Raw genomic sequence first — 25,018 nt, forward strand, 5'->3', positions numbered from 1 at the left:
TGTTTTTCATCAGTTGCTAATACTGCAGTATCATCGGCAAATGTTGCAGTTGTTGTATTTCTGCATGTGGGTTAATATCTTTCAGTTCTGAATAGACATCTGCTTGCTTAACTCTAAAGTATCTGCTCGTTAAGTAGGATTTTAAAATGTTTGAGTACTGAATTGGTAGAACTGCTTGAAGTATATGGATTAGTCCCTCAAGCCATACTTTATCAAAAGCTTGCGATACATCCAGGAATACCGCAGAACAGATTTGTTTTTCTTCCAGTGATTTTTCAATTACATGAGTAATGCGGTGCACTTGATCAAGCTTAGATAAAATTGGTAACAACGATATTGGTCGGTATGATGTCACATCATGTGGTGGCTCTCCTGGTTTTGGAAGCATAATAACTTCCGCTATTTTCCATTGTTGCAGTACATATTCTAAACGAAATGCAGCATTAATCAAATGTGTCAATTTGACAATAGCATTATTGGGCAATTCTTTTAATATTTTCCCTGTTATAAGGTCATAACCGGGTGCTGTTTTGCTATGTATTTTATTTTTAATAGTGTCCTTTACCTCTTTAAAGGAAGTCAAGGGGATTTTATCGATTTTTTGTCGAATAGGATGAGCTATATTTTCTAACTCATCTCCTTCGTTAGGATGAAAAATGTTTTGAAGATATTCGGCAAATCTCGCAGCTTCTTGTTCGTTAGATTTGGCCCAGCTGCCATCATAATTTTTTATTGGTGAGGAATACATAGGCCTTTTCAAGGTTTTAGTTGCCTTCCAAAGTGAATAGTCCGTACGTTTATCGCTCGTTAAATTTTCTCTTGGGGCTCTAATTCCTTGTTATAGTCAATGAGTTTCCTTTAAGAACTGTGGCAAACAAGTCTGACCGGCATACAAAGAAAAAGATTGAAGAAGCTCATGCATTTACAGTGTTTTCTCAAAAGACAGTGAGAAGTGATAGGACCCACCGCAACATGATGTGGCAGAAACGGTCAAAAGAGAGTCATTACTGCTGAGATCTTCTTTAATAGAACATGAGCCAGATATGACTCGTCGCCCCGCACTCCGTTTTTCTTGTATATCGACTATTGGTCTATTCAATTAAAGTTGACCTAAGCCAGATTTTGTATCAAGATAAAGGCACGCTCACGTTATGAGCGCAAAGTTTTTAAGCTGTGGCATGATTCACTTCTTTACTGGCTCGATCTCAGCCTATCAAGGAATGTTCCTGGAAGTAGGTACATTTAATTTGCATATAGAAGAAAGCATTTGAAGAAAGCTTCAAATCGCCCAGAGTCAGAAGAAAAAAATATTTCTTGTTAAATACTTTCATACAATGTGGGCAAAACTAATCACCCTATCGGAAGATTTATAATTTTTTCAAAAGGCGTCATCTGTCCAATAAAAGTGATTTAAGAAAAAAAAAAACAATTCTTCTAAATACAAGGTGGCGCAAAATTAATCACCCTAACTAAAGATCTGTCATTTTTGCAAATGGCGTCGTCTGTTCTATAAAAATTGGTTTAAGCCAGAAGAAACAAATAAATTTTCTGTTAAATGCAAGGTGGCACAAAATTAATCACCCTATCGAAAGATTACAATTTTTGCAAATGGCGTCGTCTGTTCTATAAAAATTGGTTTAAGCCAGAAGAAAGAAATTTTCTATTAAATATGATAAAAGGTGGCGCAAATTTAGTCACCCTCCTAGAAGATTTATAGTTTTTGCAAATGGTTCTGTACGTCAAACATATTAATTTGACACTTGTGAGAACTAAACAGCTGCAGTAAACAGACAGATAAGCAGTCGAGCGCGTAAAGGTCAAAATAAAGATTTCCTTCACTCGAAATATTTTTTTATTTAGTAAATATATTAAGTTATTCAAAAACGAAATCAGATGATTAATTTTGCGCCACCTTATATGTATAATATTTGGTTTCACACGAAATTAGTAATTTTCGATAATCCCTTAAGTTCACTCGCGGTACAGAAATTATACAAATACCGAAATTTTACGAAATTTTTTTTATATTTAATTTCTTTCTTTCTTTACTTTTTTTTAATTTTCATGAGCGGGACAAAAAGGCACTTCACATTCCGCACATTTTTTAACTCAGATGCAAGCAGCCTGCGATTTTTTATGTCATTTCAGCTTGAAAAGGTTTAACTTTGATCGCTTCTAAAAAAATGCAGATACAAATTGAAAACACCGTGTAAACAATCATTACCCACACTTTGCTGCATTCAGCTGGCACCAGCTGATTATTTAAAACTAATTGAAAATGGCCTATTGAGCATCCCCAAACCAAATTAAATGGAATTGAAAAAAATGTATACACTAAACCTTAAAAACCGTATGTATCAACCATATAAAAAGCATGCGGGTTGGGTTTAAGTTAATCTAAGTGCTGTAAACATTTATTAAAATTACACCGATTAAAATTGCTAAATTGCGCAATCGGATGCTGAAATAGAGAGTAAATATATACATAAGTAACACATTAGAATTCTTATATATGTATATTAGTAATTGTATTTATGTGTCTAACGAGGATTCAGTGAAAGCGAAGATTTCGCCGAAGGAAGTTCATACCTTTGTGATCTTCCAGCGCCATTTGTATTGAAGCCGGCTTTTGCAATGATCTGCAGAAATGGAAAATAAAAAAGATTATTAAAAAAGCCAAAAAAAGTGTCAGATTTGGACATTTTATTGTGGTTTAAAAATAATAATTAAATGTTGGCATATGCCTATGTTGGCCAAAATAATATGAGCACGACGAATTACCAATTAAACATTTTTGAATTGTGACCGATGGCATTTTTTCTGAAAACTTCAAATATCAGGTAAAATTTTCAAACTAATTTGAGCTTTTCCAAATGAAAAATGGTATTAAGGGGGTTTTAACCTGTTCTTAGATGTTTTTAAGAATTTCCGGTCAATTGGCCTGCGACGATTAGAAAAGGATCAGTTTGTTTGCTTGTAAGTGAAAAGTTAAGTGTGCAAGTGCCAGTGCGAATTAATTGGATCTTGTGTGAAGAGCATAAAGAAACTAACTGAGATGGTCTGAAAAGTGAAAGGATTGAATAGTGAATATTCATATATCTAAAATATAACAACAGTAGGTACAAAATATACATATCTTTTGAATTCGACACGTGGATTATCCTTTTTTTCAATTTAACCAGTTTTTTTTTAGAAAATAGGCCGAAAGTCGGATTTAACATCGGGACAAAAGCAACATCTTTTGAAAGCCAGAACCTGAGCTATGCAGACATAGCAAGAACCGTTGGAATATCCAAGGTGTCTGTGGTAAATGTTGCCAAAAACTTGAAAAATACCAACAACATTTTAGCGGTAACTTCAAACAATCGCCAAAATTGTCGCCGAGAACGCATCACCTTAACCAGGCAGGATCGCAAAATTGTCCAAACAGTTTTCTGGAATAGAAATGCTTCAAATCGGATTATTTTAAGAGAGGTGCAGGAATCTGGAGCAAATATTTCGGAAAGAACGTTACGACGACGCTTATACGAAAATGGACTTTTTTGGAGACGACCAGCAAAAAAGCCAAAACTGACACCGTGTATGCGAAATCGACGGAAACTTTGGGCACAACTTCACAGGCACATAGACGCGGAATATTGGAAAAAAGTAAGTTTAAAAAAAAACCTGTTTTTCCTTTCTCAAATAGCAGTAGTAAGAAGTTGTGAATATTCACACTTTTTTGTGGTTGTGTTTTTCTTCTTACAGATCATCTTCAGCGATGAATGCCGATTGGAAGCGGTCACAAAAACAGCAAATTTTGTTCGCAGAAGAGCCGGAGAACGATATTCTGAAGATTGTGTGTTTCAAGAGTCAAACACCCCCCAGTGATATGGTTTGTGGAGGTATAACCTCAGAGGGACCAGGTCCACCACATTTTGTTGAGGGAACAATGCGCTCTGTCCAGTACGTGGAGGTGCTGGAAAACGTTTTGCTGCCATATTTAGAAACCCTGAAGTGTCCGAGAGACGAATACACTTTTATACAAGATGGAGCTCCATGTCAGACATCCAGGATGAGTACGAATTGTCTGAACTCAATGGAAATAATGGCCATGTCATGGCCTGGCAATTCACCGGAACTTAGCCCCATCGAAAATTGTTGGGCATACCTCAAATCGGTAGTATACCAGCGGGATATTACCACAATACAACAGCTTAAGGAAAACATCGAAGATGTGTGGTATAATGACTAAACTCTTAAGAGGAAGGTAACACAGTGCGTAGCCAGTATGGCTCAACGAATTGCGGCCGTCTTAACAGCAAGGGGAGGAGCCACGAAATATTAGTTTAAAATAAATATTTTTAATGCAAAAATGTCAAGAAGTTTTTAATAAAAAAGAGTATGTAAACTTAAACTTATGTAACTTATGTAACTCAATAGCCAGGTACTATAACTCAAAGCTCCACACTTTGCATCAAATTCACAAAAACGTTCATCAAAGTTTTTAGCGTTTAGAATCTTTAAAAAAATTTCTGGTTATACAGTTTTATAGCTTCTTAAATTTTATTATAACAAAATGCAGACGTTCAAAAATCTAATTGATTTTTAACAATTTTTTATTTTTTTCGTATAAGGTTTGAGAATTTTCCTCCACGCAGAACACACGCCCGGAAGCCTTTTTTTATGTAGAAACGAAAATTATACCTCAATACCTCAGCGAAAAAAAATGTCAAAAATCAAAGAAAATTTTGCGTCATTTGAAATCTAGACTTTAAAATTTATTAATTCTGAATATGTTGCAAAACTGCACACTCAGAATTTTTCTAAAAATTTTCTTAAAATTTAGACATATTTTTTTTTTTTTTCTTATTAAATTTTTGTAAGTTTTGTGCAAAGTTTGGAGCTTTGAGTTTTAAATTTATTGTTGTCGAATGCACTAAATTTATGTAGAAACATACAAAAAAATAGTTAGAGTAGAATGGGGTAAGATAGGTATGGGGGCACAATAGGTAGGTGGGGTTTTCGTCGCACCGTTTTTGCAGAGATCACTCGTCTTATGTGAATTGAATACGTGGTGGGGAACAACGTTCGCGACTGTCATTTCGGTCGTCACCATTGATTAGTTATCCTAGTTCTGGCGTCGTTTAGTTTTTTGTGAGCTTTTCTCCGACATAGCATTTTTTTTTATTCTACGGTGCAGTGCATTTAATGTATGTAAATATTTTTCAGGTGAGTTTTATTTTACGTAGAAAATAATGCTGAACACGAATAATGTGTTAGTTTTTTGATATTTTTGTTTTTTAGAAAAATATCGACACAAACATAAAACATGTGCTTGGGGGCACTATAGGTCAGCCGTCTGGGGGCATTATAGGTCACTACTTTTAATGGAATAAAATAAATTTTAATTGTTTTTGCAGCAAAATGGTGCGTAATTATGTGCGAAAAACGCCGAAACGAAGTGAAGAGGACGTAAAAAACGCAGTCGCGGCAGTCCGAGATCGCGCTAGTGTTCGATCAGCCTCTAAACAATTTAAAATTCCGTTCGAAACATTACGTGCTTGCGTGATGAATTAAAGAAAAATTCCTAACTTTTATAACATGTGCAGTGTTCATACTCTATAAATAAAGGTTAAAACGTTAATTTCCAAGCCATGTACATTGTTCTTTTCCCCTCACATATAGTGACCTATCGTGCCCCCCGATTTTGAAAATATCGAAAAAAAGACCCTTTGTCTTATTGAATGCAGCTTCTAAAATATTTAGCCAAACATAAGTCAGTATAACCAAAATGTTAGCAGATAAATAACCTTTCAAAATCTTGCTTATTTTTCAAAATCAATGCAAAAACACCGTTGCAAGAGCTCTCCAAAAAAAATGACCTATCTTACCCCATTCTACTCTAATTATTGTAATTTGATGCGCTCCTATTACTTTGGACACAGCTGTATATATGTAAATTTATATAGCCAGCGCATGCTTTCAGTTAAAGATTATCACAAATTTTTGGCGGCCCTCGAATCGGGTAATGAAAAAAATCCTCATCTTTTGAGGCTTTCTGAGGGTTAATAGGAAATTTGTTACAGACAGAAACAGAGAAAGCAGAAAAGAACTATCTGGCATCTATGGCGGGTGAGGTATGCCTTCCCATTTTTCCTTTTAACTTAAGTTGAAAATTTAATTGGAGTTGCTTTTATAGCAGAGACTTGGATAAATGTGAATAGTGTTTTAAAGTACTTGTAAGAATTGGAATACATTTTAATTTTTTTTATGCGATGCCATGAATAAAAGGCACAATATTGGAAACTCAAAATCTTGAAGGTTTACTCTCTAATGTGCAGCAAATTCCAAATCAAAGAGATTACATTTTATTAGGCAACAAAACAGTAACCACAGGGTTCAAAGTTTTTTCATCATTTCCTTACACCTGAATGAAAAACTGTACAAAATAATTCGGTGAGAAAAAAATATAGCCTAATGATTGTTGATAACGAAACCATGGCGACTTCAAGGGAAATGCTTTTTAGTGATCATCGATTAGACTATGACATGCATTTCTAATCAGTTTCATGTTAAGCTATTGTAGATTTTGAAAATATGTTTTCTTCTTTTCAAAATTATGTAGCAAGATTTTTAATATCTTTTGTGCCCCGAAGGCAGCATACAATTCCAGATCTTACATCGTAGAAGAATCTTTGATAAAAAGTTTAAAATTTTGGAAACAATTTCGGGCTTGGCAAATCAATGGGCAAATTATTTCCTAAACAAATGTTAGCTGGCTGCTTGTTTTCTAAGCCAAACGTAAGAGCTTTTTTCCAAATTTTAAAAGCATTAAACCTAACGAATAATTTTGCCATGTAATAAGACCGCCATGAAATGCCTTTAGCCTTTGAAAAAGACATTGAATGCTACCTGATGCGACTGATTTGACGAATTTTTGAGAAGAAAATTGTGCTGAAAAACATCTGCGGTAACTAGGTTTCTAAGGAAAATATGAAAATAAAATTATAAATCAATTCTTAGCCTATGAAACCGGAAAGTATGGCAATCGTAAAGCAGTCACCTCTCGACAGGCTATGACAAGCACCCGAGAGTATTTCTGCTATGAAAAACCTACTCATAAAACACCATCTGCCGTTCGCAGGTGGCATGAAACTATAGGTTCCTCCATTAGTGGAACAATATCAAGACACACCCCAAACAAATTGGAGGAGGAGCTCGGGCAGACACGCAGCAAAGCCTGTACGCGTCAATTGAATAAATTTAAAATTTTTGAAAAAAAAACTTTCCAAACAAAACCGTAAATCAGCAAACAGTTATAAATATTTCTAAATCTCTGAATTGCCAAATTTTTAATCGCATAAAATTCGGAAATAATTAACCCACTCACATCTTTTGTTTTATTCGCCACATTTTGCGCACCCGCTTTAATATCTGTTGTCGATCCCGCTTCATCTTTGCCTGTATGCCCCGCGATTTTATCCTGCACTTCATGCGCAATGTTTATCACACCGTTCTCGATTTCCTCCATCACTCCTTTAGCCTGCTCTATAATACCTGCTTCGTTTGCAGGTTCAGCTTCAGGTGCATTAGTTTGGGTTTCTGCAGGCTCTGTGATCTGCTCCGTTTCACCAGCATCCGCTGTATCTGAAGGAGGATTTTCGTCTGCCGGTATGTTGTCAGCTGGTGCGGGCTCGTCCGATGCTGTTTCATCTGCTGCCGGTGTTTCATTGGCTGCTTCGTCTGCGGCTCCATTTGCTGCTTCATCCGCTGCTTCACCTGCTGGCTCAATTGCTGCTTCATCTGTTGCTTCACCTGCTGCTTCCCCTGCTGCTTCACTTGCTGGTTCATCTACTGGTGTATCTACTGGTTCCACCGGTTCCTCAGCGTTAGCAGCTTCATCTTCAACGCCAGCGGTTTCTACCTGCTCGCTTTCACCTGCTGTAACTTCGCCATCTTCTGCAACTTCTTCGAGCTTTTCTGCTGGATTATCATCTTCAGCCACAGGCACTGCTGCCCCCTCCGCCGGTTCTTCTGCCGGCTCACCACCTCCTGCTTCACCTACGCCTTCTTCTTCCTCCCCATCACTGCCTACAACAACTTTTCCTCCGCCTTCTGTTTCATCCGCCTCCTCTTCCGCCTGTGTACCGTCAACCGCGGGCTCACTTTCAATGCTCGCATCAGTCGCAATGTCCTCTTCCAGCTTAGCGTTCTTCTCCACCGTCGCATCTCTCAACTCTTCAGGCGACACGACCTCTTGCGTTACATCTGCTATTTCTGTTATGCTATCCACATCTTCTGTATCCTCTGCATCAACCTCTGCCGCAGGTTCCGTACTAGTTTCTTCTTCAGCTGCATCCGCCGGTGCACCTTCAGTACCTTTTTCGGCTTCTTGCTTATCCAGCTGCACTTCATCTACTAATCGCCAGCCTTCATATATGGCCAGCACACCAAATTCTCCTTCGGCGCCTACTGCAATTTCATAGGCATCTTTCGCGTCTACATCGGCTTCATCATAATCACTTCCGACGGCCTCGTCATTCGACCCAAATGCTGCTGGCAAAATAATATGTGCTCTACCCTCTGTATCGACCACTATGCGCTTTCCTGCACATTCGCTTGTAAGCCCACTATTTTCCGCATGTCCACCGCTAATCACATCACAATACACACCACTCGGTAGACAAGTCTCCACTATGGCATCGTACACTTGCTGTGCATCGCTGTTAAACACAAAGAATGCTTTGTTGCCACGACAGAAGGCTATGTGATTTGGACCATCCGTTTGGAAATTCATGACACCATCTTCTAACTCACTAAGCGTATTGACTAACTCAAGCATTTTTACAACGGGAGGCCAGCGGTGCTCGCAAACCCAACCGGAGGCAAACTCACAGCGGCCAGTCGACTCATCAAATGTTGGCGAACGTATTTGTGGTGGCGGTGCATCGCCAGTGGTAGCGTCTTCATCTGTGGCTTCTTCCCCTTTCGCTTCAATCCCATTTTCTTCGGCACCCTCTACTTCCTCCTGCGCCTCGCCTTCCTCCATTGGTGGTCCTTGTTCTAGCTGCTGCGCTGCAAAGTAATATGAGCTCATAATCCGTTTAACCCGTCCATACGGATGGGCCAACATGAATGCAGTGGCCATGATGTACTTTCTTGGTTGTCTGTAGGAGAGTAGCTGATTAGCGCCTAAAAGTTCGTGCTCTCGCTGCCCGTCATGACTATCAACAAACACGAGCGCTTGCTGATGCGGCAGGAAGCCCATTGGCGGACCCCAATTTATTAGTGAACTAAGCGGCGCTTTGCCGTTGATAATGTTGGCTAATTCGGCGGCGTACAAATATTCCGTGACCATGCCATAACTGGAGTACTCCGTTCTAGAATGAAGGCAGAAAAGATATGAACGAGGAAACATAAAAGGAAATTCGCCGATTTCAGGGAATCAAAGCTATTTGGGAAGTAGATAAAAATGGCCACACAAATTGAATGACTCATCCAAATTTTCAAATGTTAGAGGTTTAAAAAATGATAGAGAAGTTTCATTTGGCTTTTGCTTAACATTTTCCACTCAATACCTGTTCAAATGTGTCAGCTAATATTCTGGAATGCACTTACTTTGATATAGAATCAACTCCCAAATCAACAACATCTTGGTACACATATGGCCGCGCATTCTCTGGAAAATCGAAATCTTCGCTATTGAGATCGTTGACACTCTTGAACAGCAACTGCAATTGGCAAAAGTGAGAAAAGGAAATTTAGTAACTACTTTGGGTACCTATTTGATGTACAAATTGTCTAAATTTCTGTGCCAGTGACAACAAGAATCTGTAGACGAAACATTTCTTTGTCCAGGAGCCGTAATATCAGAACAGAAGAGCCAACATAGTAATCAGCTTCGAAAACAAAACCACCAAAGTCTAGGCCATTTTGCTTTAAAGAGCTGAACAAACAAAAGCAAGATCCGCGCAGTAGACAGATTTAAAGCGGAAATCGTCATTTTGACCATTATGAGCTCTTTAAATACATGCGATCTTGGATCATAAGAACTCTAAGAAGCAAAAAGCTCTAAAATCAATCAGGTTCCAAACCTTGTGATTCATAGGGCTGTAGCTATCCTTTTTATCCTTATGAACTCACTGAGCCCAAGCTCTTTTGATTTATACGGATGCAAGAATAGAACGACAGATCTGCATGGCAATCCATAGTTTGAAGACCAAGCCTTCGTCTTGATTGTGTTGAGCTCATTAAGTACATACCCTCTTGGTCCATAAGAGCTCTCAGAAACAAAGAGGAAGGCGTTAGTACTAATTTGCTCCCAAGTCAGATCCATTAGGTTCCAGATCTTATGGTACATAGGGCTGTAGCTATCCTCTTGATTCTTATGAGCTCATTGAGTCCAAAGTCTTCTGGCTTATGGAGCTACTTATAAAAACACAAGGACAGACCGGTGTGGACGAAGCTGTACTGCTTTGAAGACCAAGCCTTCGTCTTGACACTCATAAATTAATCATTACCATGAACCTCTTAGTCAAGAAGGTCAAGGGCTGACATCAAGTAAATGTAAAACGGAAGAAAAAGCTATTGAAAATAATTTACCTAACAATTCCAATGGCAAGAAACGACGAGAGTATTTGTTGGCGTGTGGTTGCTATGGAAGATAGCTCAACGTGAGGGACTTATTTGAATGAAAAATGGTTGATTTATATGTGATACGCATTTTTGCTCTGCTTGATAAGTTAGTTTTGTGCAAATAGGTGAGGATTAAGAAAATCGTAAAGAAGTTCAGCTCTTTGACTACGAGTTACGTCTGGATACATAATTCTTAGACAGAGGAACAGACGCTCTTAGGTTTACATTAACCTCTTCTTAAACCCTCTCAGGTGCGTGTAAAGTTCTTCTAAACACGTTAGGTATTTTAGATGGGTGAATTGGCTACCTGTGGCCTACTCTTTGATAAGTCGACTTCAAATCTGAGCAAAAAGTGCTGAGTAAGAACGCAATTATCCAAGCTGGTTAGGTCCTTCTGGTCATGTTTGAGTCCGTGGCGCTTGGTGGTCCTTCCAAGGCTAAAAAAACCGCGACTGTCAACAGTGGGGATGATTTCAATCGTTCGGTATTCATGTGATAACTACGGCAGTTGCCTGGATAGCGAGGAGAGGAAATAAGATGATTTCCTACACCCTAGGTTTTGAGACTTGACTTATAGATCTCGGCTTTCCCTTTTCAGCCACCTCTGAGACACAATCAAAGATGCAGCATGCAGCATTTTTCATATTCATTATTCGCAATATGTAACAATTGCTCAAATATCTCCCTTAACCTCTCTTTTTTCTTTCTCGTGTCACCTGTTAAAGGTACCCGGGAGATAAATTAAAGTCACGCACAAGAAGCCATTCACCTTCGCCGGAATAACTCGGCTTGTACCCTACAAAAGTACAGTCTAATCTAGTTATGAGGGATTTATAACACACCGATCGACAAAAATTAATTATTTTTAGGAAAAATTTCATGTAGGCTTAGACGGCTTCCTTATGAGAAGCTTAACCTCTTCTCTATTATTTTCTAGATATCTAAGTTCGCTACACCTAAAATGGAATATCTCATTTGCGAGTTCTGCCTCCAATGGAGTTAATCATAGCATGACTGGATCATATTTGCCATGATTCTGGCATTTTTATTGGGTTTTAGAGATTTGCCGTGTGGAATTGCCTGTCTCATAATGGTCGCGTCCCCAGCTGGCGCATAGGGGAAAGCTCGGGAGATATGCAGGGCAGATGTGAAATAAAATACCACTCGTGGACCAAAACAGCTAACACCTACTTGGAGGTGTAGGTAAGTAGTTTTCATCTATAACCAAGCTAGAATAGGCGGGCTAGAAAGCTACTTATACGAATTGCTTAGGAATCATCCAGACACCCTATGCTTCACAAGGAGTTAAAGGAAAACATATTTTTCAGGGTTTGAGATTCTAATAAAACCTTAATCGCAAAATATGCTCACTCAAGTGAATACTAAGCCAAATAAAGTAACTGTAGAGCTTACTTTACAAAAGAAATTTAATATTAGATCTCATCCTCCCACTCACCTTAATATCAATTGGCCAAATATACTTAGCCGCATCCACACGAAAACCCGCAACACCCATGCCCACCAAGCGATTGAGAAACTCCGTCAGATTAGCGCGCACATCAAGTCGATAATGATTTAGATCAGGCCAACCATTCAGCTCACAGTTGCGCACGACATGAGCATCCAAATAATCCACCAACTCACACGGCTTATGAAAGTGCAGACGCGTAAAAGGCAAAGCCGGAAAATCATATGAACTCGCATTGGCCGTCGAACCGGCATAACCCACAAGCAAACGCTGGCCCCTCGCCGTCTCCTCATCATAGGCGCCAGCGAAGTGATTGAGCACCACATCGACATACACACGCACACCAGCCTCATTACAGGTGCGTGTCATCTGCTGGAATTCCTCCTCGTTGCCAGAGCGTGAGACGATTTCAAGGGATAACGGTTGATAGCGTTCCCACCACGGATGCCGAACAGTGGCGGAACGCACGACCAAATGCTCAGCAACAGGCGAGACCTGTGTGTATGTGTAAAAGTGAGTGCAGTGAGGAAAAGTGCCAAAAAAATGCAAAAAAAATTCCATAAAAAGATTGTGGTAAATATACACACCTGTACACCCGCAAAGCCGTGTGGTCCTAAAAACTGCTCACATTCCGTCGCAATGTCGGCGAACTTCCACTCGAAAAGCTGCACAATCCCGGAACGCTTTGGCAAGAAATGCGATTGTGTGTGATCGAGCAGCGGCTCGGCGGGCTCCTCAATTTGCAGCTTATTGCTGCCACCATCCGACTTGTCTACGGCGATTGCACCAACTGTAGCCAGGCGCAGCATTAGCAGCAGCAGCATTGGCTTCAGCGGCGTACGGGAGGTTGTGGTGTACGATGGCTGCCCCGCTCGCATCGCTTTAAGTGTACAGCATAGCATCGCGTTTACTCTACGCAAACACTCGTTCCCCTTCAAGTAATTTATTTTTATTGCAAACGGAAATTATTGTGCGTGACGCATTGCACTCGAGCGCCCTGTTGCCTTGATCGCGCTTCCGCTTGAGTGACCGCGCCGAATGAGTACACTGACGACACTGACTGTGTGAACTATGACTTTAGGGCCGTTGGCTGGTAAAGTGTCATTTCACTAAGTTGCATTGTCTGATTGTCATCAAAGCGCACTGCTGTATTCGTTTTTGCTATGCTTTTTTTGCCGTACTTTTTTTCAGCAGTTACATGCCATTGGCCGCACGCAAATGCACAATTTTTAGATTGGTAATCTCGCAGCACAGCAGCGTATACTTCCACTTTTTTCACTATTATTTCCGTATGTGTGCATTTAATGAATCAAAACATGGCATTCAATGCGATCAACTTTCGAGCCAGCGCCGCTTACCAACAACCCCACTTCCTTAACTCCCACCTTTTGCATGTGCGCCAATGCTCAAGCGCATTCACTAAGCCGCCTAGCTGCCTTTAAGCTGTCCTCGCTCTGAGCTGCCCACCCTTGCCTAATCTCTAACTTTTTCTCTCCTCTTGGCATTCACGTGCAAATCCGCTTTTAGCTAATCCACTGTCAGCTGTCCAGTCGCCTTCCGCCGCTCGTCAGTTCATTACTCATAACTAACAATATTTATACACTTTACTTTTCCACCTAAATTGTGTACAGTAATCATGTTTAGCTTTTGTTTCTCTTTTTTCAGCTTGTTGCATGCCACATAATATATGACCGTCATAGTTTTTATTACACAAACAACAATATTGTACCAACTACTAATCGCCGTCGTTATGGGACCTTTTTAAATGCGAAATTGCAATTTGTGGCGGACGAGTATAGTTGAATGAATATCTAATGAAATTCCTGAGAGATTCGGAGCAAATTGGGTTATAATTATTTTAGTGGAAAATCGCTTGGAATGGCTATTCATAGAGGTCAGATAAATTATAAAATTGAATTCGCTACACACAAACTGCATAGAGCTCGCTCTTTCAATCCATGCAACAATCCATGCAAAGAGATAACGCAAGTGATCCAAGCATTTTGCGTATTTCTTTCTTAGTATCTTTTTTCTTGTTTTTAATTTTAGTTATTAATTATTTATTAAAAAAATTAAATTTTTAGTTACAAATTTTCAAGAAAAAAACTGGACATTATCGTTAATTTTTCTAAATATTGGTTTATTTGAGAGTTTGAGCATTTTCATAAGTAAACTGGAAATATTTCGTAATTTTCTGATTTATTCTCTAATTTATTTGACAATTTTTCAAAGTGAAATATCTGAGGTTCCTTATAACATTAAAAAAATACCACAATTTTACTTTTTAAGAAAAAAATATACTTGTTAAAAAAATTTTTTTGGAAAAAAATTTGAACTTTTTTGTTAAAAATTTGTTGGAAAGAAATGTTATTTTGTTAAACATTTTTACTCCTTCACTTAAATTTTTTTTTTTTTTTCTTAATTATTAAATAAAAATAAAATAAAAATATTCCGTTCTTTTTAGCATTAAACAAAAAACAACACAATTTTTTATTTTCGAAGAAAAAATATACTTTTTAAATATATATTTTTTTAATTCATTTTTTTTTGTTAAAAATTTTTTGGAAAAAAATTTTAGTTTCTTGTTTTGGAATTTTTTTGTTAAAAATTTGTTGGAAAAAAATTTTAATTTTGTTTTGAAATTCTCTTCTTTCGTTTTTGTTATATTTGATTGTTTGATTTTTTTTAATAAATCAAAACGAAGCATTAAATGCGACAACAACAACAAAATTGTTTACTTTTGAAAAAAAAATTCTTTTCAAATATATACCTACTATATTTTTTCATTTTTTTAAATTTTTTTGTAAATTTTTTTTTATGTTTTTTTTTTATATTTGATTGATTCTTTTTTTATTTATTAAAAAATTTATTTTTTCGTCAAAAATTTTTCAGCAAAAACATTTTTTTTCTGTTAGTTTTGATTAAATGTTTTTTGTTAAAAAATTGTACATTTTTTTTTGTTACAATATTTTTATTGGTTTCAGAAAAAACATATATTTTTTTTTTTTTGTTACTTTTGATTAATTGGTATTTGCTAAAAATTTTTACTTGCTTATTATTGTAAAAAAGTTTAAGAAAAAATTTTATTTTGTTACTTTTGATAGAGATGTTTCTTTTTTCTTGTTTTATGAAAATGTTGATGTGCTATAATTTGGTTGCTCATGTGTGAACCCAAAAATTGAATTCAGTCAGACGAAAATAAACGAAGTCAGAAATGTGCTCATTGAATTATCGATATATTCCAAATACACAGCCAAATACTTTGAGTGTCAAAATAAAGTGTACAAAGCATTTTGGTATAATTTGGATTTTATTTCAGTCTTTTATAACAAAACAATATATTTTACCTTCATGTTTTTTAAATTAGTATTTGATTCTCTACTAATTACTAGAAAACAACAAAAAAATAAATTACAACAACAAAAGTTGTAAAACAAAAACAAAATTTAGTGCATATTTTACGCGTCATAATAAAGTGTACAACGTACATCAGTAGCATTTTATTTTAATTGGTTGCGATCGGCAGAGTGAAAAGTTTTTGTCTACAGTAAATTAAATTCTATTATTTATTTATTTTAATAATGGGTAAACAAACTTCGACTGATGTTAGAGAACTGGTACTAAAGCTTCGCAATGAAGGTAAAACCTTTCGTGAAATTGGCTTTATTGTCAACAGAAGCCATAATACTGTGTAAAAATAGTTGACAAATACAAAAAGTTCGGCAAAGTAGAAAATCGCCCAGGCGCAGGCCGTCCAAAAATTATAAATGAGACTGAAGTATTGACAGCATAGGGTGTACAATAAATCAATATGGTCGCAGTGCTAAAGGGCCATACCTTAATCCTTTACTACCATTAACCAAGGTCTATAGTGCGTGATGTGAAGAAAAATCCCTTTAAAAGTGCGGTCAAAATATCACAAGAAGTTTCAACTGCATCAGATACTAGCGCAAGTGCCAGTACAATACGTCGAGCGTTGCACGAAAATCGGGATGTTTCTTTCTGGAATAATGTCCTGTTTAGCGATGAAAGTAAGTTCGCGAGGTATTTGGGCAGAAAAACCCGGTTAAAGTCTGGAGAACCAAAAATAAAGAGTATGCCGACCAAAATTTTATAACCACAGTTAAGCACGGTGGGGGTTCGGTGATGGTGTGGGGATGTATGGCAGCAAGCGGAGTTGGCAATTTGGTGTTTATTGAAAGTACCATGAACAAAACAGATTATCTGAATATTTTACAAAATAATTTACTAACCAGTGTGCAGAAATTAGACTTGCAGGGATCTTGGATTTTTCAACAAGATAATGATCTCAAGCACACAGCAAAAATAATAAAAGAATGGCTGCTTTATCGTACTCCTCAGACATTGGATCATCCTCCACAGTCACCGGACTTAAACCCTATTGAACATTTGTGGGAACACTTAGCCCACCACATCCGGAAAAGGACAATCACCAACTGAAACTCGCTATAAAGGAAGAGTGGGATAAAATTTAATCTGACGTGACAAAAAAACTAGTTGAGTCGATCCCCCGAAGACTGTCTTCCGTTATCAAAGCAAAAGGGAAATCAACAAAATACTAAATTGATATAATTTTTGTAAAATATATCTCTGTACACTTTATTTTGACGCGTAAAATATGCACTAAATTTTGTTTTTGTTTTACAACTTTTGTTGTTGTAATATTATAATTTATTTTTTGTTGTTTTCTAGTAATTAGTAGAGAATCAAATACTCATTTAGAAAACATGAAATTAAAATATATTGTTTTGTTATAAAAGACGGAAATAAAATCCATATTATAACAAAATGCTTTGTACACTTTATTTTGACGCTGTGTGGAGATTAGTGAGAGTGAGAGCCATTCAAAAGGCACACAATAATAAAATAATAATCCATTAAAGCAACCAAGACAAAAACAGCATACAGATATCAGGAACAAAAACAAAATGAAACATTACTAGCGAGGTAGGCAAAGTTTAATTCACACCTCCTACCCAGAGGACGGCCATCGAAAATTGTTTGCTCAAAAACCCGAATGTCATTTTAGCATAAAAATGAATTTAAGGTTTAAAGCAACTAAATATTTATGTGCACTCACTTAAATGCACCAACAAATCTGTGCATGTATGAAATACACACATACGAGCAAACGGCTATGGAAAGTTTACGCTCGCTCAGGCCTTCAAATGACATGCACGCGCACAGTAATTTCCAACCCAACTCGCAATATTATAACTCTTTCTCACCACCTCACACAATGTTGTGATTGTTGCGCTTTGCTCTTTATTTTTTGTTTTTAATTTTTTTTTTTTTTGTTTGTTTGCATGTGCACGCTCTGCCTTTGCATTGTTTTAGTCTCAGCAACACCTAACGATTAATTAAAATAACTTGTTTATCAACGAGTATTAATCGGAATTGCACATGTCGCCGGGCATTAGTTGCGGTTCGTTCGCTCGTTCGTCGGTACGTTCGTTCTTTCGCTTCGCTACAATTCGTTTCATTTTATGTGCTGGACTCTGCTTTGGCTGCCGCCATTCTTTACTTCAAGCTCTTTCATGCGAAAATAACGAGCGACAACTGCAACAAAAACAATAATAAAAATAACAGCCACAATAGTGAGGATAACAAAAATCGAGTGTGCACAGTCATGCAACAGCGGATCTGACAAAAGTTATTTTATGGATGTATGGTATGCTGCTGGTAGGTGTACACACATATTTATGTGTGTGTGATATGATATGCATGCGCAATTTGATTGTGTGTATGCTTCTGGACAGAAGTGCATCTATGTAAGTAAAGCGTTTTTCAGTAAGAGCGCTTTAACTTTTTTTTTGAATAAAACACAAACGGTTTGACTTTTTTAGCTAACTTTTTTTTTATTATCGAGTTTGAACATATACATTTAAGTATGAAATTCGATTTCTTTTGCATGACCACCGCGTGCAAGTTTTACGAAGTCCAATCGTTGAACCCAATTTTCGACCATTTTTTTTGCATAAATCGGCCGAAATTCCAGCAATTTCGCGTTCAATATGGGCTCTGAGCTCACAAATCGTCGCCGGCCTGTTACTGTAGACCAATGACTTCACATAACCCCAAAGAAAATAGTCTAGAAGCGTCAAATCACACGAGCGCGGCGGCCATTCGACCTTTTCAGTTCTGGAAATAATGCGCTCATCGAACTTACTCTTCAACAAATCAATTGTAGCGTGTGCTGTGTGGCTTGTGGCCCCGTTCTATTGAAACCACATGTCGTCTAAGTCCATACCATTCAATTGCGGCCAAAAATAATCGTTTATCATGTCGCGGTATCGATTTCCATTTACAGTAACGTGGCGATCGTTCTCGTCAACGAAAAAATATGGGCCAATTACGCCGCCGGCATGTAAACTGCACCAAACAGTGATTTTTTCGGGATGCAACGGTGCCTCATGAATCACGTGTGGATTGCTTTCTGCCCAGTAACGCATATTTTGCTTGTTGACAAAGCCATTGAGCCAAAAGTGAGCTTCATCAGTGAAGATGATTTTTTGACTTTAAACTTTCTTAACAGAACACCCATTTTTATAATAAAATTCAATGATTTGCAAGCGTTACTCAAGTGTGTAGCGTTCCATGATGAAATGTATACTAATGAAGTTTACAAATGACAAGCGAAAAATAAAAAATATTGCGTCGTTCGCCCTCACTATCGGAAAAAAGTTGAAGCGCACCTATTGAAATACGCCTTATGTGCATATGTGTGCGTGCGCTTGTGCGGGTCAATAGTTGTTACGTTTTTATTATATCATCATTCACTTGCCAACGGACCAGCAACAGCAACAAGCCACGCCGGAAAGGCGGGTCAACAGCAGCACCAACGGCACTAAGCACAGCAACCTTCGACGGAGGCACCATAAAGGTAACACGATAGGGATGCACATTTTTTTTTTTTTTTGTTACGATCACGTGATTTTTGCGGTTCCCTTTAATACAATATAGGGATCCCAATATTAGTCCCGGAACTTGAATATTCATTATTTTAAAACCACACTAAAAAAATATTATATTCATATTATTCGAGAAACTTTTCCACCACCAAATACATCCTATAAATATATGGGTCTTAAATATATTTTTTTATTTAAATTGAAAATTATTTCATTAGTAAAAAAACAAATGCGAATAGTCGAAAAAATTCCATGCAAAAGGAAACAAATGAATTTTATGACAGAAAAGAGTTGCATATATTTTTTTAATCTCGTACAATTCAAGCGGCGTAAGCGGAAAAATAAAAACTGGAGTAATGCTAAAATAAAAATTAAATAAGCCAGTGCACTTTTAACTACAGAGACATGCACGTATTGCTCAAATCAATTCAAATAAAAATAACAAAAATAGTTCAAACTTATCCATCCACATTTGCCAAAAAGTTAAAGCCAATATTCTCTTTTTCCCCATAAAAGGGCATTACCCTAGGACTATTACCCCTTTCAAACGATTTGCAAGGAACTACAAATCTCGAAAAGCCTAACATTATTTGCATACAATCCCGGAATTTTCGGCACTTAAAAAATACCGAAATCCGATTGGCATCCCTAGTGCACAGGTATGCAAATTTTTGGAGGCAACCTTTGTTGGAGGCACTAAAAAGATTACGCGTATCTGATTCATTTTGAGACGTAGACGCCGCAGCCGAACATTCGATTAGCATAAATAATGAGAATTACGAAGCATATTTTGAACTTACTACACATTTAGTACCAGATGCTAATCGTGTCTCCGCTCGCAAAGTATTTTTTATTTAAGTTAACTTAAGCAGAGCTAACAAATTATTTTGACGCAAAAAAGTTTTTCTCATATCTCTATACATAAAAAGTCACTCCTTACTTAGTATTTTGAAATCAGCTATTTACACTAGGCCACTTCGCTCTCCATCCAAAAACAAATTTAAAAAATACTGTTTAGGCAAAGAACTTCTCGAAAAAAGAAAGACGGTTCTGAAGTCTCCTTAAAACCCTCCAAATTATACCTTTGTTACAAGCAGCGGTCCCCGACCTACCCGAATGCGCTGGTACATAACCGTAATTCGATAGTGCACAGGTTCGAGACCCCGGGCATGAAACACCAAACGATAGAAATGCTGTAGTTTTTTTTTTCAAATAACGGTCACCCCTCGGCAGACAATGGCATACCACCGAGAGTATTTCTGCAGCATAAAACTGTAGATCTTTCCGTTTGTGGAAAAGCGTCAGCAGACAAAAATCCACATTTTCGAAACCTGCTCTTCTTTGCTTTTCATCAAAAAGCTACCGAAGCAGCATGGCACATTTGCGACGTGTGTGGAGAAGGTGTCATAGGCGAGTCTACAGCACGGAAATTATTTGCAAAGTTCAAAAATTGCGATTTTGACGTCGATGACACGTTCCGCAGTGGAATGCCTTCTGAATTCGATGAAGAACGTCTCAAATCACTTTTGAAAGAGATTGGTCGCCAAACCAGTCGTGAATGGGATGAAGCAGTGAACTACGACCATAAAACGAATCTCAACCACCTTCATTCAATGGTACTTACCGAAAAATTGTTAGGCTGAGTGCCTCACGAACTCAGCAAAAGAAAAACGAAGAAAGTCGCCTTTAAATTGCTTCTCAGCATCTCGCTCGCCATCGAGCAACACGCGGTCATAAACAGCGCCGAATCCGATACTGAATCGTCACGGGAGATAAAAAATGATCCCTATACATCAATATGAAGTAAAGAAAGGAGTGGCTGGCTCCAGGAGATACGCCATAGCTGAGAATCAAGCCATATCTTCATCTGTTTTGTGAGACTAGGAGGGCATGGTGCACTGGAAAATGAGCGACAAGAGCGCCACGGTCAACAAGGAGCTCTACATCACCCAGATCACCTAGTTACACCACGTGAATGAGGCTATTCGACTTAAACGACCGGATCGACATGCTCAAGCCATACTCTTTCATGACAACACCAGGCCCCTTGTTGCTCGAGTCGTCAAAGCCGCACTCTAAGAGCTCGAATGGGAGGTCCTTCAGCATCCACCGTATTGTCCGGACCTTGCACCGACCGATTACTGTCTTTTCCGCTCCTTGTCAAACCACATGAAGGAAGTTTCCTTCGATAACAAAGTGGTCCTTAACAACTGGCTCAACAACTTCTTTGACACCAGACCAGGCGAAACGTCATCAACAAATTGGGCGAGAGGTGGGAAGAGATTGTAAACAGCAATGCCGAATTTATTCATTCATTGATATTACAACTGTTTTTCGTTTAAATAAAAGTTTTCGTAAAAAATGCTACGAAGTTATTCACCAACGTAATACTTACCAGTTTGTTTCGAGATAACTTCCACACAAGTTTTGAAATTCTTATTTACAATGGAAAATTAAAGGCCGCTGTAGAGGCGAAAAAAAGGCATATTTTGAGTTTTTTTCGATGGGGCGTTGAAATAAATCAACATCCTGGAAAAGTACTTTATTGTGCTTCCCATAAAGGGTGTGCATTTTTTTGTTTCATTTAATTTGCAAAGGGTGACAGGTATTCATTTTGATAATTTTTTTTTTTCTGCAAGGTTCATATTAAGCATTTTCTTCCATATAACGAATGCTCAAAATTATATGGAGAGAGTGCCAGCAATAAAAATTGCCAAAAATCAACGCGATGTTTGAGTCACTTAAAACTTACATTTTATTTAACTAAAATTCCATTATCTATTAAATTGTATACTCGAAATTTTTTTCGAAATTCTGATTAAAAAGTTGGAAGTATAGACAAAAATCTATTATATTTTTCCAAATTTGGACAAAGTTTGAAACTTACATTTTTTGGATTTTGTTGTGATACAAATTAGGATTTCATATAAAAAAATGAAAAGGTTAAGTAGGCAGTAATGGTTATGGTAACGGTTGTATGGGTTAGGCTAAGGCCTTTATGCACTGGGACCAGAATGATCTATTGTGCGCCCCTAATTACTTAATTATAATTATTTAGTATACCGAGGAGTCGAACCAGCTCGTTAGGAGAAAGCAATTGTAGCTCTTCCTCCTCTAGTAGGTACGAGCCCAGGATTCCATGTCTCTTGTAGCCTAATGCCTCGCAGTTGGTGATTAAGTGTTGCATAGACTCTTATCACAGCAGAACCTGCATGATTTTGTACTTGTTTTTTATGGCGGTAAGGTTGGGTTAAAAATGTTTCGCACCATATATTAACCATCGCTACTACATGTGCGGTGATTCCACTAAAAATATTTTCCCTCCACCACGGGTCTGCTTCCGCATTGCTTCGAGGTAGAGGACCAAGACGGCGTACTAAGAAAGAGACTTACCTACTCACCTTGCGTCCAGGGCCGCCTGTTTTGAGAAACCTATGCTCATTGCTATTCAGCATTAGTTTCCAGTTCATGCTTCTTTTTTCGGACAATATCCTTAACGAAATTCGCAACGGCATTCCAATTCTCTTCGTCTATCATCATTTTCTGGATAATTTCTTCAGGTGTAAATACATATATAGCTCGTTGCAGACCTATTCTCTCTATGCCCCACCTCTCACATTTAAAGAAGCTGTGCTCCACATCATCAAACTCATTTGCCACAAATACTTGCAAAAGGACCCATGTGCGGACAAAAACTGTGTGAGGTAATAGCGAACCTCGCCGTGCTTTCTTTCTACCCACTTTTTTAGATCGGATACTAGTCTTGCTGTCCATCTACCGTATCGTTCAGAGTTCCATCTTGCCTGCCAAAGTGTGAGCGTTTGAACTCTAATATCGGAGAAGCGTGGTACTGGGATTCCTGTGTTTTTTGCCTCCCATTTCCGTTGGCGCTCTTGTGCTAGAATATGTATAGGGATGGTTCCGCTGATAATTAACACCGCTTCTTCAGATACTGTTCTGTATGACAAAGCCACTCTGAGAGCGCAGGTGCGTTACACAGATTGCAAAGTTTTCCGCCGGCATTGCACCCTTAGCGAATCTGCCCATATTTCGCATCCGTATAAGAGAATCGAGTTCGTCGTGTCCATTAAAAGTTTTCGCTTGTTCTGCGTTGGACCTCCAAGGTTGGCCATGAGCTTACTTAACATGCCGCTTACTTTGCCAGCTCTTGTGGCAGCATGATTTATATACGCCCGGTAGGTTAGCCTTGTGTCTAATTGCACTCCTAGGTACTTGACCACCCTTTTTGTCGATAAAGTGGCATCGAGTACTTGTATGTCTACTTCTAATGGGATACGTTCGTTAGAAGGATTAGCTCTGTTTTCTCTGTGGCCAGCTTTAATCCATGGTCTTCTAGCCATGTCTATACTCGGATCATCACCTGATTTAACTTCCTTTTGGCTTCGTCAGTGTTTCGGGCGATTATTACAGCTGCAATGTCATCTGCGTATCCCACTAAATGCATGATTTTGTACTAGATAGCCCCATTGTGTTAAAATGGTTATTAAAGGCAAAGTGAGTGCTTCACTATCTCACTAATCTGAGGCACTTTTTATCTACGGTTAGTGCAGATTTTGCTCTGTTGACATTGAAGTTTAAAAACTTTTTGGAGTGATTCCGGCCGCTTGTGCCGTTCCAGTGTTCACTGATTTTATTGTTGTTAAAAAATGGGGTTGGCCCAATAAATAGCCCTTCTGCCCCTTTTTTGGTATAAAAGTGTGCCTTCTCGTTTCCTTCGTGTCCCTCATGTCCTGGTACCCAAATCAGTGAAACCTGATTATGAGTGGCCAGTTTGTTGAGTGCATTGTTACACTCTATTAGGACTTTGGACTTGAATGTGAAGCTGTTCAAGACTTTGAGAACCGATTGGCTGCCCGAAAGTATTTGTATTTTTACTTCTTTGAACTCTCTTTTGGATATGATTTCCACTGTTTCCATTATGGCGAAGAGCTTCGCATGGAAAATCGTGGTATCTGTACTTGGTGTGAGGGATTTGTGTGCTCTAGGTCTCATTATTCCTGCTCCTACTTCTTGGAGCGTTTTGGAACCATCTGTGTAGTGTTTTTGTGAGAGTCATCATTTAGCCATGTTGGGTTAGTGTTCCACTCTTCCCTAGACGGGAAGATAACCTTGTATCTCTTTATAAAATTAAGTACGAGCTCCCGCAGTACCAAACCCAGTTCCCTAATTAAACTCAGGATGGAGCTGGGTTGGACTGAGCGCATATACCTTTCTTCTAATCGCAATTGGCCGAAATGTTTCAACCTTCTCCGCACTTTAGCGCTGCACTCAAGTAGAAAGTGCATGGGAGTCTCCAGGGATTGGTAGCAGAAACGACCTACTAATATTTTGAAAACACTGAAAAACCAAACTTTTACTAAAAAAGGGCGCGCGACCTCTTCACACGAATAATTTCATCGATGCCCTCCTGCGTGCCTCAAAAAAATTACATAAATCAGATCCTTAACAATTTTAATGCAGTTAAAAGCGATTTTTAACGCATTTCAAGAGCATTAATGCTATTAAAAATATTTTAACAACAACAACAAAAATTGCATGCATGACAAAGTGAGTGGATTAACTCGAATCGCGCGTCGCCTCATAATAAATTAAAATTTTATACCCATAAAAACACAAGTCGGCAGAACGGCTGGGATAAAAATAAAAGCAACAACAAAAATAAATATTTCTATCCAATAAAAAGCCACAACCAAACTACACCACAAACCGCTGACACTTTCGCTTGATTGGAGTTGGAGTTAAAGTTGTTGCCTGGAGCGCACTGAGTGCGCGCACACAATTAAAAGGGGAAAATCGGCCGTGTGTGGGTGTGGGAGCTGTTCATTAATTTGACAATTCACTTGATTTATATAACACACACATTTACACGCTTCTCATACTGAATTTATGGTAATGTAGTAGTGAAGTCAGTGCGCGCTCCTTTCTCCCATCTCTCTCCCCGCGCTCCTTCATTGGCTGGGTTGCGTTGAAATCACCCGAC

At 38.2% G+C, this 25,018-nt stretch overlaps 1 protein-coding gene across 1 annotated transcript; it reads right to left on the reverse strand.

Moving 5' to 3' along the window:
* Positions 1-2,381: 2,381 nt before the first annotated feature.
* LOC128868007 (uncharacterized) lies at positions 2,382-13,125 on the reverse strand. Its single transcript, XM_054109701.1, has 6 exons — positions 12,673-13,125; positions 12,074-12,580; positions 9,601-9,713; positions 7,373-9,362; positions 2,590-2,639; positions 2,382-2,461 (listed from the first exon to the last, which is right to left on the reverse strand). Exons 1-6 carry the CDS (start codon positions 12,985-12,987, stop codon positions 2,398-2,400), a joined length of 3,039 nt encoding a protein of 1,012 aa, XP_053965676.1. The 5' UTR covers positions 12,988-13,125; the 3' UTR covers positions 2,382-2,397.
* Positions 13,126-25,018: the final 11,893 nt, after the last annotated feature.

Source organism: Anastrepha ludens, chromosome 6 (assembly GCF_028408465.1).
Source record: "Anastrepha ludens isolate Willacy chromosome 6, idAnaLude1.1, whole genome shotgun sequence".
NCBI classification, from domain to species: domain Eukaryota; kingdom Metazoa; phylum Arthropoda; class Insecta; order Diptera; family Tephritidae; genus Anastrepha; species Anastrepha ludens.